At 34.7% G+C, this 13735-nt stretch overlaps 3 protein-coding genes across 7 annotated transcripts in view; 1 reads left to right on the top strand and 2 right to left on the bottom strand.

Moving 5' to 3' along the window:
• Positions 1-4593, top strand: part of LOC145203823 (voltage-dependent L-type calcium channel subunit beta-2-like) — a 19709-nt gene extending 15116 nt beyond the window's left edge. For 4 of the 5 annotated variants that reach the window (XM_080076137.1, XM_080076138.1, XM_080076140.1 and 1 more), the window contains 4 exons: positions 337-488; positions 1019-1114; positions 1412-1573; positions 2470-4593. In XM_080076137.1, the coding sequence (XP_079932263.1) occupies positions 337-488; positions 1019-1114; positions 1412-1573; positions 2470-2565 (506 nt within the window). In that variant the 3' untranslated portion in view covers positions 2566-4593. Of the gene's footprint in view, positions 1-336; positions 489-1018; positions 1115-1411; positions 1583-2469 lie in introns of all 5 variants that reach the window. The other variant, XM_080076139.1, reaches the window with a different exon arrangement.
• LOC145203821 (pleckstrin homology domain-containing family A member 8-like) lies at positions 4036-11237 on the bottom strand. The gene is made up of 11 exons (XM_080076136.1): positions 11099-11237; positions 10836-10952; positions 10551-10706; positions 10307-10431; positions 9883-10071; positions 9251-9615; positions 8640-8784; positions 8130-8331; positions 7378-7439; positions 7117-7196; positions 4036-6820 (listed from the first exon to the last, which is right to left on the bottom strand). The coding sequence occupies exons 1-11, from the start codon at positions 11154-11156 to the stop codon at positions 6703-6705; spliced, it is 1617 nt and encodes a 538-aa protein (XP_079932262.1). The 5' UTR covers positions 11157-11237; the 3' UTR covers positions 4036-6702.
• Positions 11226-13735, bottom strand: LOC145203824 (aspartyl aminopeptidase-like). Its single transcript, XM_080076143.1, has one exon. The coding sequence runs from the start codon at positions 12969-12971 to the stop codon at positions 11574-11576; it is 1398 nt and encodes a 465-aa protein (XP_079932269.1). The 5' UTR covers positions 12972-13735; the 3' UTR covers positions 11226-11573.

Raw genomic sequence — 13735 nt, 5'->3', positions numbered from 1 at the left:
GTTACTAAAAATGAAAATTGTCACATTTTTTGAACTTTATTCAATTTAGCTTTTTTAACATCTCGAGAATCAACTCATTCTGTAAAATGTTTGGCTTAATTCAAACTAAAACTGCTAACTCAAAAAAAACTTACATAAAATGTTCAAATAAAATCATAAATACATAAGTATAAATAAAGTAGAAAAAATATGTATCTAATTAAGATTTTAAGCTGTCTGGAAGTTTTGTAGGAGCAAAATCTTGCTAAAACCAGATTGAAACTGGGGTACTCTAGCAAAAAATGATATCTCTTCGTTTTTGAGCCTTCATACAAGAAATCGTTCTCATTTTTTTAGCTGAAGTGCAGCGTGAGATAGAAAGGATATTTGAATTGGCACGAACACTTCAACTGGTGGTTCTGGATGCGGACACAATTAATCACCCTTCGCAACTCACAAAAACATCTTTAGCTCCCATCATAGTGTCACTAAAAATATCTTCCACAAAAGTAAGTTTTAACCACCAACAGTTTGTATTTTAAAGTTATGTTTCTAAAAGATGAACCTAGATTGTTCAACCTTGACTGAATCCTTCTTAACTTTTAATAAACTTCAAGGTTAATAGCAATCCAGTTAATCATATTACATGCTGAATTCAAACAGTAGCATATCAGTATTAAACCATCAAGCCAATAAATGATAAGAAAGCCGCAGACAGTACACACTGTTTTGACCTAGAAGGTTTCATCAGTGTATCTGGTGACAAGACATAGACCTTATTGGCTTGTGTAGCCCTCTAATGGTACTCCAGTTTGTCGGGAGGCCGAAAAGCCAAGTTTCACCAATTCTGTATGATACCACAACTGGTACTCATTATGTGAAAAGATATTTTCTTCAATTTACAAACAAGAAATTATAATATACATATATATTTTTTAGGAATATGGGGTAGATCACATTCAAGCCTAATTGCATATTTTGGTAAAACATTACTAAACAAGCTGTATTTTTATAAACCTCCATTTTTCATTTTTTTAAGGTTTTGCAACGTCTCATAAAGTCGAGGGGCAAATCACAGTCAAAACATCTCAATGTTCAAATGGTGGCTTCAGAAAAGCTGTCCCAGTGCAATCAGGTAAAGTTTGCAAATAAAGTAAAACTTGCTACAAAAATGAATCGTTTCATAAAAAGCAATCATAAAATAAGTAGAGCTACACCATTCCTCTAAATTTCGATAGATTTCGATATATTTTAGGTTAGAAATGTCTTGGAGATGTTTTTGTTGTATTTTGAATGATAATGCTTTACCACAAAAATATTCATAATTGTCAGTCTTGTTTTTGTTGTAGTATTTTTATGCAAATACAAAACTTCCTCATTGGGGAATTCCTGTTTAGGGCCACTATATTAATTCAGTGGATAATATTTTTAGGACTTATTTGATATTGTTCTTGACGAAAATCAACTAGAAGATGCTTGTGAGCATTTGGCCGAGTACCTGGAAGCATACTGGCGAGCTACGCATCCAGCAAACATGTACAGCAACCCTGCACTTGCGAGGAGCGGCAATAACTCCCAAACCTCACATTTGCAGGTAACGTAGGTATGTACGCCAGGTATTTTAATGTAAGCTGCTTCAGCAAGTCTCCGTTCTTCCTTCCGTGACCCAACTAACCCAGCTGACAACTCTTCCTTGAGGTTTCTCTTCATTTATTTACTACCTAATGTTTCTTTGTATCTAATTCTTGCTTTGGCTGAGTCAAGTTGGATTGGTGTTGTATATTCTCTTGATGTTGTGTGCTTGTGGTCTTTCTCCAGCAAATACTGAGCGCCAGGTTTCATGCATTATCACTTATAATTCTTTGTGCTTAGATTAAATTATGTTTGACCAAAATGGGAAAATGTTTAGGGACAACCAAGCTCAATGACCAAAAGTACTGAAGAATCATCATATTTCACAATAACGAAGTTTTTTACACAAATTTGTTAATTTATTACAAAACAAATGCAGTGCTGCTATAATATCTTGAACACAATTAGATGAGCAAAATTATTCATGCTTGCTAGGTAAAAACCTCTTGCACACTTATCTTTTGTCAGTTTATATGTGTTTAAATGCAAACACTGATAACAGTAAAAATACTCCTGCAGCAAGAATTCTTTCACAGTTTTTTTAACCTAAATAAAAACATAACATTTTCTATGGCCTTTCATAATTCAACCAGCCAGTAATAATGATATTATGTTCAAACATATATACAACTTAATTTAGATCATAGAACTTTCAAAATAAATGCTTGTAACTAGATGTCTTTTAAACATATTTCTTTCTTTTCTAACAATCAGTAGTCTTTGTCTATTTGATGTTAGTATTTTGTACATGTGACCCAGAAAGGAATATAACTTTTTGCATGTCTATTTCTGGAACAAACTAGTGCATGCAAATACCTTTGGTAATTCTTTCAACTAATTCAAGATTTTTCACATAAGGTTCATGTGCTGACTTCGCTCAAGAGAAACTTAAGTTTTCGTTCTTCTCGTCGAGGTTCAACAAAACCACCACAGGAAAAGGAAAATGATGTCTAGCTTTTACAACCTCATCCGTTTACAACCAACAGCCATGGATTTTGCATTTCTTAATGACTTTGTTGTTTCAATGTTGACTTGAAAGCCGAAAATCATTGCTCTTCTTTGGTTTTTTCCATGTACGAAATTAGCACTCGTCTTCTTTACATACCCTTCAAAGCAGGTTAATCAAGAAAAATCATGCAGTAAGCTAGATTAAAGCTTCGCAACAAACATTATTTGAAATTTTGAGGATCATGCCATACGTTGAATGCTTCAAACAAAAATATATTTTAAGAAATTATATCGGTCATTGCAAAATGTTTGTAATATAGTTACGTCATAGTAGTTTTGCAAGATTGTATCACTTGTTTCATATAGTGCCTGATTTTGGCATGATCTTTGAAAGCTGTTTTGCGTGTCATTGCTTAGCTTACATCTTTATCTATTTGCTGATGGCTTATATGTTCTTCTCTGCAGTTTTACCATTTTTTCCTGTTGTCGATTTTCAAGTGATAAAATGCAGTTTAAGCTTTTTTTAGAACATTTTCCAGCCAATCTACCAGTTTCTTTACATTACTGTGACACTTTAAAACCAAAAAAGCACTCTCTCATTAAAACTACAGCGAACATCCCTTAAACCTGACTAATTGAAATCAGTTAACCCGTAAAAATTCTTTGGTCCATATTAACCAAGGTTAACTGTACATAATTTAACAGAAAAGTCATTGTTGCTAGGGTACTGAAGGAAATAGTTACATAAATCCTTTTTTAAATGGTATTTGAAGAAGATTTTGCAATCTGTGACAGCTAGAGTTACCTAAAATATTTTTTTTATTCAAAAACGCTGCCCCTCTCAACCCTTGCCAATATTTTTAACTTGTGTGAAGAAATATGCTGTCAAGTTTATGTAAAATTACCTGCCATTGTAACTGCATTTTTGTCCCGCGGAACCACTTATCACATTGTAACAATTCCTGGTCTTTCTTCATTCTATAAAGCAACTTGCCGCATAATTGAGGGTGAATAATCACGTCAAACACAATTTAGTCATACACAATGTAGCATCGATAAGAATAAACCTTTTTTTTGTGAACCTCTTGCAATACTCATTTTGATATTTAATGCTATTGTATAATATATCCAAAAAATGTGTAGATTCTTTAAAGGTGCTACAATTAATGGTGCTAAGACACTGTGTACTGTAAAATTGGTGCTATGTTACACCCTACATGCGCTTATCACATAATCTGCTGTGTGTTACCTAAGCTAGGGGTATGCTCTTGCACACAAAACTCACATAAAGAATGAAATGTCAGTCTTATGTTTCACATGCTGTAACAAATTGTTGTATCATTCCCGATAGGATGATATATGATTTGTTGCACATTTTCATCATGTTTCACTCCCTTGCGTTTGCATGTTGCATATTTATAAATTGTCAGAAAAGGTTTTTTTTAATTGCCATTTTTCTATTAGCCCTGCCGATACATTGTCCCTGCTGATACATTGTCCCTGCCCATACATACTTTGCACAAAAAATACATGCTTTAGGTAAGTTGTTAGATAGAGAACCATAAGCTAAGAAAATGCTTCATCTCTTAAAGCGCGTGTCCTATTTCCTCTGAAAATTTTTGACTTACCAAAGCTTGTTGGGCAACCGATTTCAGTACTCAAAGTGGTCCATGTATGCAGTTGCATTGTTATACGTATCAAGCGAATTTGCAGACAAATTTAGTTGCTCCATTGGTTCATGTTAGGGTAAAAAATAAAGTGTACACTTAAATGAAAGATCACATATATTTTGAAGTGGACTGCTTAGTCCATCAGTCACATAAATGTTGCTTTTGTACAGACTTGCAATTCTTCTTAAGTCGTGCATGGATGCCTCGCGCTTGTTTTCCATTTTACTGTCTGTACGTTAAATCAATACTTTACTTGTTTTTTGCTATGACCGTTTTGAATCACAAAAATTGTTCTTAATTGTTGAACTTGTGTTTGCGCATTATGAGAAATGTATACAGCAATGTAAAGTTCTTATTGATGCAACAGCTTGTGTGCTGCTCTACTCAGGCTTTTAGTTTAACTTGAGTGTATCATTCACAACCACAGAATTTATAATAACCTGTAACCTCACAAAAATTTGCAAAATGAAAATCTAATTTTTGGGGGAACAACTTTTTAGCTGTGAATGATACAATACAGTTATAAAAGTTTCATTTTGAACAATTCTAACATGTAAAACAAGTTTAAATGGAACAGCCAATGATTTAAGTCTTATCCCAAATCTTCAAGAATCAAGAAATAAACTGCTTAATACAGTAGCCAATTTTCTGATGGACTTGCGAAGAATATAGCCTTGTGAAATAACATACAATGCACAAAAATGCTATATATTTGCTATATGACAGTTGTACATGGTATACACAAATTGCACAGAATACAGCTACTAGCATTAATATTGGCAAAAACAAATGTGCATTCACCCACCACACGATTCATGGAATGGTTATACTTCAGACTATGTGTAACGTACATTCAACATCGAAACATATATTCAAATTCCTAGATCACTGCATTTTATAAAACTCATTGAACCCATTTCAGAACACAACGATGCAACAAAATGTGAAAATGAAACTTATACAAATACAGTGGGTAATTTATACACAATGCCTATTTAGTGTTAATTCAGTGAAAATGTTTTGAAGATAGATTTTGGTCAGACATTTGTAACCATTACAATAAAACAACAAAATCAGCACCATAACCATCACTTGATCAAATCGCCTGCAAACAACATCAAACCATGGTTCACTAAGCAGTACTTCCCAACCTGGGATTTGCAGACCTTAAAGATGCCCATGGGAGAGTTACAAGGGACCCATGGATACAGAATATGCTATTTTATTTCAACAAATTGGGTGTTGTACGGGAAAAGTTAAGAGTAGAACAAAAACGTTGGGAACTACTGTGCTAACAGATGTGCATTTGTTTAACAAGTAAAACATTGGAGTGATAACATCATTATGTTACACAAACAGCATTTTAAGGCCTGTAACAAATTGATGTGTTGTGCAAGCTATTTAATATAAAGGCAGATCAGAGTTTTTTACACACTGTCTATGACAGAAGCTGAATAGTTTTCTTTAACAAATAAAACATTAAAAAATAAATTTAAACAAAATTCACTTCTAACAAATTGCAACTGATATCATTTTGAACAAAACAACAACTCACGTAGAGTGATAATTACTAGGGGTCAGCATACATAACATGGTACTGGTCTGTTAGCAATTTGTTTCTGGATTGGGCAGAAACAATGCAATATGAAATTTGGACACTGTATCATGTTATGAAGTAACATGGGTGTTGGGTGGGTAAAATGGTCCCTTTTAAGCTGTGACTGTTTAGTGGTAATAAATTTGCATGCGCCAAACATTGGTTATTTTACTGCAAAGGCAATAAAACTAGCTTAACTGGCCCCTAACAAAAAGCGTTGCTGACCCTTGTGAACGAATCAATCTGTACGTTTAGATGGAGCTTTGTTTTTTGTTGTCATTGTGCTTGACAGTAAATATTCATATTTGGGTGGCAAGCAATACTGACAAGGCAATTGTGACCAACATATATAATACATTTACAAATACAAGGTAAAAAGCTGTGCAAGCAAAATACACATGACAAAGCATTTTTTGGTTTTGTTAAAGTGGATTGCTGAAGGGATTTGAATTTTCTAGTGACATTTTGCAAGCGAAAAAAAAATTATTTTGGTACAAACTGTTAACTGAGAGATAGACAAACAACGCAAGCAGTTTGTCAAACAATGTAGCTGACCAACTGCATATAAATGTCATCTAATATCAAATAACGAGTATGTGTCCAGTTGGTAATGATACAGTGAGTCTACGGGGTTAAGAATTAATTACAATAATTAGATTTTGACTTCATTGTGCTAATTTTTAACATACTTTCTTTAGTTGGCCTTTATGCTTTGCTCCAAATTATTTTTCTTTTATATAATATTTTTATGCCCACATGGTTGTAAAAATGCTTAGTTTCTCTCTTTATTTGTAAAGGAATGTGTTTCAGAAGTGCTTTGACAGATTTAATTTTGGATTGAAAGTTATGATGGTTATTTAAAAGCAATGCAGAACATTATACAACGGCAGTGGATTCTAGGTCATGTTCTTCATAAAAATTGTCAATTATATTCAGCACAACATCCATTGCAGTGGTGTATTGATCAATATCTTGCAGAAGAATGGAAATAAATCTGAAATTGAAACAAAGTACAGTTTGATTTGTATTGTAGAAACGTGAGAAAAATTTGAAAGCAAATTATCAATTTTTCCACCCACACTGTAATGTTCTAACATTGTCCAATGATTTTAGGTTTGGTCATTGTTTAAATTGCAGTTGTGTCAATTTGTTTTCTTTCACCAAGTAAAATGAACCTAACTGAGTTATCCTTGCTTTTAAGTTTAGTAAAATTGGTATTCTTAAAGTTGCTGATAGAAGTGTTTAGTTAATAATGATGTGACTAAGTGAACATATATCTTGATTCGTTACCTTTTGTCATCTGCATTATCAGGATTTGGCGCCAATGCACGTATGAAGTCTTTTGGATAGGGGGCAGCTTTTACTGCAAGCTAAAAAACAAATTGGTTTCATGGTATTTTTGGTTCAGCATTCTACATACTACTAGTACTTTTCAAATGAAATTGTAAAGGTCAAACAACTACGAAGTTCCAAAAAACAGTTTTTCAAAATGCTTAATTGCTGAAAACCATGTGCACAAAGGTTTTGCACATATTTTTAGGTAACGCTTACTGCAAATATTCCTTTTACGACCCAACCATGATAAACCTTTAACGTCGAGGCATAGGCTGAATCTGTAAAATACAAAAAAATATGTGAATATATGTATATGAACAGTATTTCCTGTTAAAACATCCATCAATGCAGATAAATCATAGTATGCCAGACCCATCAAAGGCATTATACCAAATCAGCTGGTCACCAAGCACTCCCATATTTTTCTGGCATAAGCAGGGTTACCATACCATCCTTATTTCTAAGATTTGCCCTTACTTTGAAGGGCTATGTCTTAGAAAAATTCATTGTCATTATTTCTAAGAAATGTCCTTATTTTTGACTTGAGTCCTTTTGTCTTATTTTCAACAATTACTGGTCAAATCCCTATTACAAGTAAAAGTAAACCTAGACCTGAGCTGTTGTGAGATGCACAAAGTATTTTCTACGAACAAGAAGTGACTGAAACAGATTGTTTCTTCCAAAATATTGCATATGATATGTCATGGCTCGTATAACTGCCAAAGATTTGTCCAAAACGTTTGTTTTGTTTAGTATGAAAATTTCATCTTTCGATTGTCCTTATTTTTGGTTTCAAGTCGATGACAACCCTGGGCAAAGCTAGAAAAACCTAGCCTGCCGTGGGATTTAAACCACGACTGGAAGTCGAATGTGCCATGATTGCAGGTCTGCACGAATGCTTCAGGGCTGATCCCAGTTATGAATTTATGTTCATCTTAACTCAATACAGATAAAGTTCAAATTCTTACTAAGTGCAAGAGTAAGATTTCTTTCGCCGCTTTTAAAGTTGACCAAAAACTTTTGGATAAAGCGGAGCCCTCTTTTTAGCCACATGAGGGCGTCTGTGGCAGAGTTTCGAACTTTTGTTGTTGCTGTGCAGATTTCTTGATTCAAAATTGCTTGCAATGTTTCAAATTTTGACACCTCGGATGTGTACTTAGTTCGCAGTTTCTGTACAAAAATAAAACAGTATGTTGTTTGTAAAATTACGATGCAGTTAAGTTTATTAAGCACAATAATGGAATTGTTGCCAAAAATTTAGACAACAATTGTTGATTTTTTCATTTGTTTATGTTAAAAAAAATTATGTTAAACCATTTTTTTGTTTATCCCAGTGTGCAAGGGTCTACATATGCACCAAATAATAATGTCTAACCAAAGATTTTATAACAGTACATCCAAAAATACCAAATGTCAGTTAAAGCTATACACCATTTTACAGTCTGAACAAAAACAAAACAAGATGAAAACAGACCCACCCCAATATTGCCCATAAAATCCATTTTAACTGGAGCGAAGGCTGTGGAACCAATGGTGTCAAGGAAAGGAACGATGCCTTCGCAGGCTGAAAGAAATGGCATGGTGGGAATTCCCCCATCCTCTTCAAGGGAGATGTCAGAAAAGCTACAAACAAATGTAAAAGTCTAATGTTGTATGGTAGTAACATTTTTCAATTTTTTGCAAGAAACCTTGATTTGTTGTACATTAGGATCATAAGCAAATTTTAACATGTTAGTTTGGATCAAATTATTGGTTATCTGACATTTTTATACATTTCAACAGCATGATTGTGACATATGTAGTAGCCTAATAGGGTTTTTAGTCCATTGGATATCCAGTCTTAAATGTCAGGAATAAAATGTCAAAGCATGAGTTTTAATACAACAGAATTCCCAAACGCAAAATAATGTTAATGTAATATATGATAACTTTCTGTTTGACATTTACCTTCTGATTCATACACACAACAAAAAACCCAACTGCTAGAGAGTTTGTGTATGTAGAATACATTCTAACATAGTTGATTCACTTTTAAAGTTGTGGTTTTGAACTGCTAAACCCATCTACAGAGTTCCATAAAATAGCTCACCTGTGCAACATGGCACTAAAAAATGTTAACATTCTTTCCATGTCTGAATCATCAGCAATATAATCCACATTGTTTTCTGTACTGTTTTCATTTGGCTTGTGTTTGTGTATATCCAGTGTCAAATTGTTCGACAATCCTGGTCCTGTATTAGCAGGTGATGACAACGTTCTTGTTACTTTTGAACTTCTAAAATCTGTTGCTTCAGACAACGTTAAACTGTTTATAGATGAACTCTCAGAATTGCCGCTCTGTGATTGGTTCAAATTGTCAGGTGACATGGAGTGAGGTGGAATGCTGGCCAGTGATTGGTTGAAAGCATTGTGTATTGGTGATGGTGGTGTGCCAGCTCCACTTCTAGCATAGCGCTACAATAAGAAAAAATATTTCTTCATGGAACCAAACCTTTTCGCTTAATTTCTAGGAATGTAAACAAAACCATTAGAATAAAATTTCTGATAACAGAACTTACAGAAAAACAACTGGGTATCCACAGATGTGTATATGCAAGTAAGTAATTGTATTAATATGATGCGAATATTTCTAAACTCTAAGAAAAACCAGAAAGGTGGCCTTTTTGTAAGTTTTAGTCTATGTGTTCCTTAAAAAGTACACAAAAGCATAACAGAACTTACTTTTTTGTGTTTTGATTTTGCCATGTTTATCTGTGGAAGTGCAGATTGTTCTGATTGCGATCTCATGATCATTCTGCCTGGAGATGATGGCAGCTCAAAGACTGTTTCAGAAATATTCAAACATCTACCCAACGTGGCTAGAAATGTGTCACAAGTCGTCGAAAGAAGGGTGGAAGCGTCCGATAATTTCTGGCCACAACAATAGTTTGGATTAAGTCAGGCTTATGTTAGGGGTATAATTTTCCACTTGATCAAAGAAATGATGAAAAATACATGAAAACATAATTATTATAACACTATACATGGATATGTTCTTAAATATACTGATGAATATTACAGCCCAAAAAGATACAAAACACGACAGGCTTTAGTATTGAAACCTTTTTGGCAAATATTTATTGTGTATTTTTTATAGTATGTCTACCTCCACATCTGGTTGGTCTTTTTGTGCTTCCTGTTTTACATTGACAGCTTGTTGAACGAGAAGGTCACAGAACAATCGTACTTCACTCATACACGTTCGTAATTCACCCTGAGCCTCAATTGACTCTACAAAACAAAAGCTAAGGTCACAATTTTAAACACAAGATCTACTGTGCACATTAAACACAATAAGGTGATGTATTGTTTTATTAGCACAATGAAACGACAAAAAAACAGAAAGTTACCTTGATTGTTTTGGGTAATTCCATCAGAGCTACTTGCTTTTGATGTGCCCAGGGCAATTATCCAACCTTGTCGCTCTCCTGTGTTGCTCGTCTTTAAATACCATCTTTGTTCATTTTGAACAACAATATCAAACCTTGTATTGTCTGTAGGATAAGCTGGAAAAACATTCTTTTGTGTTACCAAGTTGTAAAAGAGTAAGTGGAGAACAACAATTCAAATCTGGGCATTCAGGCAGCAAGTGTTTTAAACAGCAAATTCTTGTGCACAAAATCATGATGACATACCGACTATGTCACTGGCCGATATTTTAATAGATGCTCTGCATCCTTTTCCAACTTCTTCTTCACTGTTGTAGTAAGACAGAATGCCATTGTGCAGCACCAACCATCTTGGTTGCCATCCTTCCATAAAACAAGTTTATGATAAAACTATTTCTTCAATTTTTTGTGATATGTATACATCCAAATTTGTTAAACCATGTGCTTTTATTGTCATGCATGTGGAAAATTTAAAGCAGACAAATTTTTATGTGAAATTTTTAACTGACCTCCCCAATAGTTGGTCCATTTGTAAACAATCCCTTCTATACTTCCACTGGTAGCCATCAATAACTTATTGCAAGAAAAGCAAACAACACCGTTGTACTAGAAACCTATGCATCCTAATCTTACATATCTGCAAATCCGGAAAAATCACAAGTGTCTATATTACTATAATCTAAACAGTGACATTGGTAGAAATCATTATCAATCATACACGGAAATAAATTTAGCACATCAAATCCTGCACTTGAAGTGAATAAACAATTTATATACATGAAACTCATGTTTTGCACCGGAATTTAATGCAACATTTGCTTAGAAATCAATATTGACAGGCAAGCATAAGGAAAAGATGGAATTATGCAATAAAGTTCAGGGCATACAAAATCATGTTGATCACAAATGAGAAACAGAAACATATCAGAAATCTGGAAACAAATTAGAACTTTGCATTATAAAGTGGGGAACATTGTCAAATAATTACTCTGCATTGAGGGCTGCATCAATTTTGGTGAAATTTTCGTAAAAGGCACGGTACAATTTCAAACACTGCTCTGGTGCATAAACTCCACACACTTCTCTGCACGAATGCATACTCAACTGTGCAGCGCCAACATCGGCAGTGCGCATTCCGAGGCGTGTGGACAAAATAGGACCAATAGTGGAGCCACAGGGCGAATCATTGCGCACCATAACATCTTGAACAGGCACATCAGCATACCTTGCAGCCTCCCTTACAATGGTAGCAGTAATTGCTGTTGTTGCATACCTTTGGTTATTGTTAGTTTTAATGACAGGGCCACCATCGAAAGTGGGTTTGAAGTTTTCTTCATGTTTGTCTGCATAATTGGGGTGAATGCCATGGGCCATGTCAGCACTTATCATCATTGATTTAGGAATGCTTTCTTCGAATGCAGTGCTATTTTGGGTGTCAGCAGACAGCCTACGCATGACATACTCAGTGATTGAAGATCCTGCCCCTTGAGCACTTTGTGACCCAACTTCTTCATTATCAAAGAGAGCAACCATTCTTATGGAGGTTTCCTTATCCAGGCCCGCATTGCAAGACTCAATAAGGCCAACCAAACTGCAGTAGCTGCTGAGCAGGTTATCAAGTCTTGGAGCAAATATAAAATCTTCAAGTACTCCACCAATAGCAGAAGGTTGGTGGTCTGCAAGAAACAAGTCTAGGTCCACAATTTGATCTGGGGATGCATTGACTTCTTGTGAAAGCATTTGAATGAAAGCACTGTGGTGCTTTGCAGAGCATCCAGTGGCTTCTGATTTAGCTTCACCACATTGGTTTAGCTGAAATCCACTTTGTGTTGCCAGGATGGGAACCAGCTGAGTTTCCTTGTTGGTGGAAAACTTATCATTCATTTCTCTTTGGAGATGAATAGCCAAGTGTGGAACCCGCATGACAGGTCGGTCAATGTGCACCAATTTAGACTGAATGACATTTTTTTCATCTCGAACAAGCAATCGACCAGCTACTTTTAAATCTCTGTCAAACCAACTGGGCCAGTTACCACCACCATAGCATTCAGTTCCAACTTGAATAAAACCTTGCTTGACCCTGGTGCTTTTAACTTTCACTCTCAAGCATGGGCTGTCTGTGTGGGCCCCCACAATGGCATATCCGTTTCCAGGTTTGTACTGTCCACCAACAGCAAATGCAATAATGGTAGATTGGTTTCTTGTAACAAAGCATTTATCATTTGGTTTAACATTCCAATGATCCCGCTCTCGGATCTCTTTAAAGCCAGCACTAACTAATCGAGACTTGCACTCTTCTACCACTTGATATGGTGATGGACATGCATCTACAAATTTAATGAAGTCACGGGCAACCTTAAGGGATGCTGTTTTATTTGCCATTGTTACTTCAAAAAAATGCTGTTTTCTGCAAAACAAATTTTACTCATTTTTGGCCTTGCATAAAAATGTGCAAAATAATGTTGTTTTAGTACATGTTTTTAAACACTATAGCAAAACAAGACTGCAATGTTAAGTAATAGAAATATGTAAACATTTAAACAGTAAGAATTTAAGATTTTTACTTCAGTCCTCAGTATCTATAAGTCCACAAAGGTATTTTATTGATTCATTACCAAATATGCAAAAACAAATTACAAACTAATAAACACACCAGGAAAAAAGAGTGAACCAAAAAGGAAATGAGCAAGAAACTATAGGAGAACCACATTATGGCAAATTTTAATTTCCATTAGCCTTGTCCATTTACGGAATCATCTTGAAACAGTTGTATAATGACGTAACTTTACATTTGTATGACGTCACCATGGTTGCCTAGTAGCGGTGCACATTAAAAACACAAAAAGTTGAAAACCATCGTTTTGCAAAACCTGATTTGTGGTACAACGATTGTATGATGCACTAGTATAGAAACCAAGTAAAGCTTTAAAAAGGGCAAACAGTTTTCTGATCACTTTTGTCGTAATTTATGAGCGAAACCGCCATAGGCATACAGCTTGTTTTGATTAAACTGCAGCCGTAAATATTTGCTACCTAATTCGTTTTTTGATCAGAATTTTTAAACAAAAAACGTATTTTCTGCTAAGTAGCGCAAATAGGCCTAAACATTAAATATTTTAACATTTTAGTCAGTCACTGTCAACGCT

Source organism: Phallusia mammillata, chromosome 8 (assembly GCF_965637545.1).
Source record: "Phallusia mammillata chromosome 8, kaPhaMamm4.hap1.1, whole genome shotgun sequence".
NCBI classification, from domain to species: domain Eukaryota; kingdom Metazoa; phylum Chordata; class Ascidiacea; order Phlebobranchia; family Ascidiidae; genus Phallusia; species Phallusia mammillata.
Note: the sequence above shows the minus strand (reverse complement) of the source record. Positions and strands in the feature narration are given on the sequence as shown.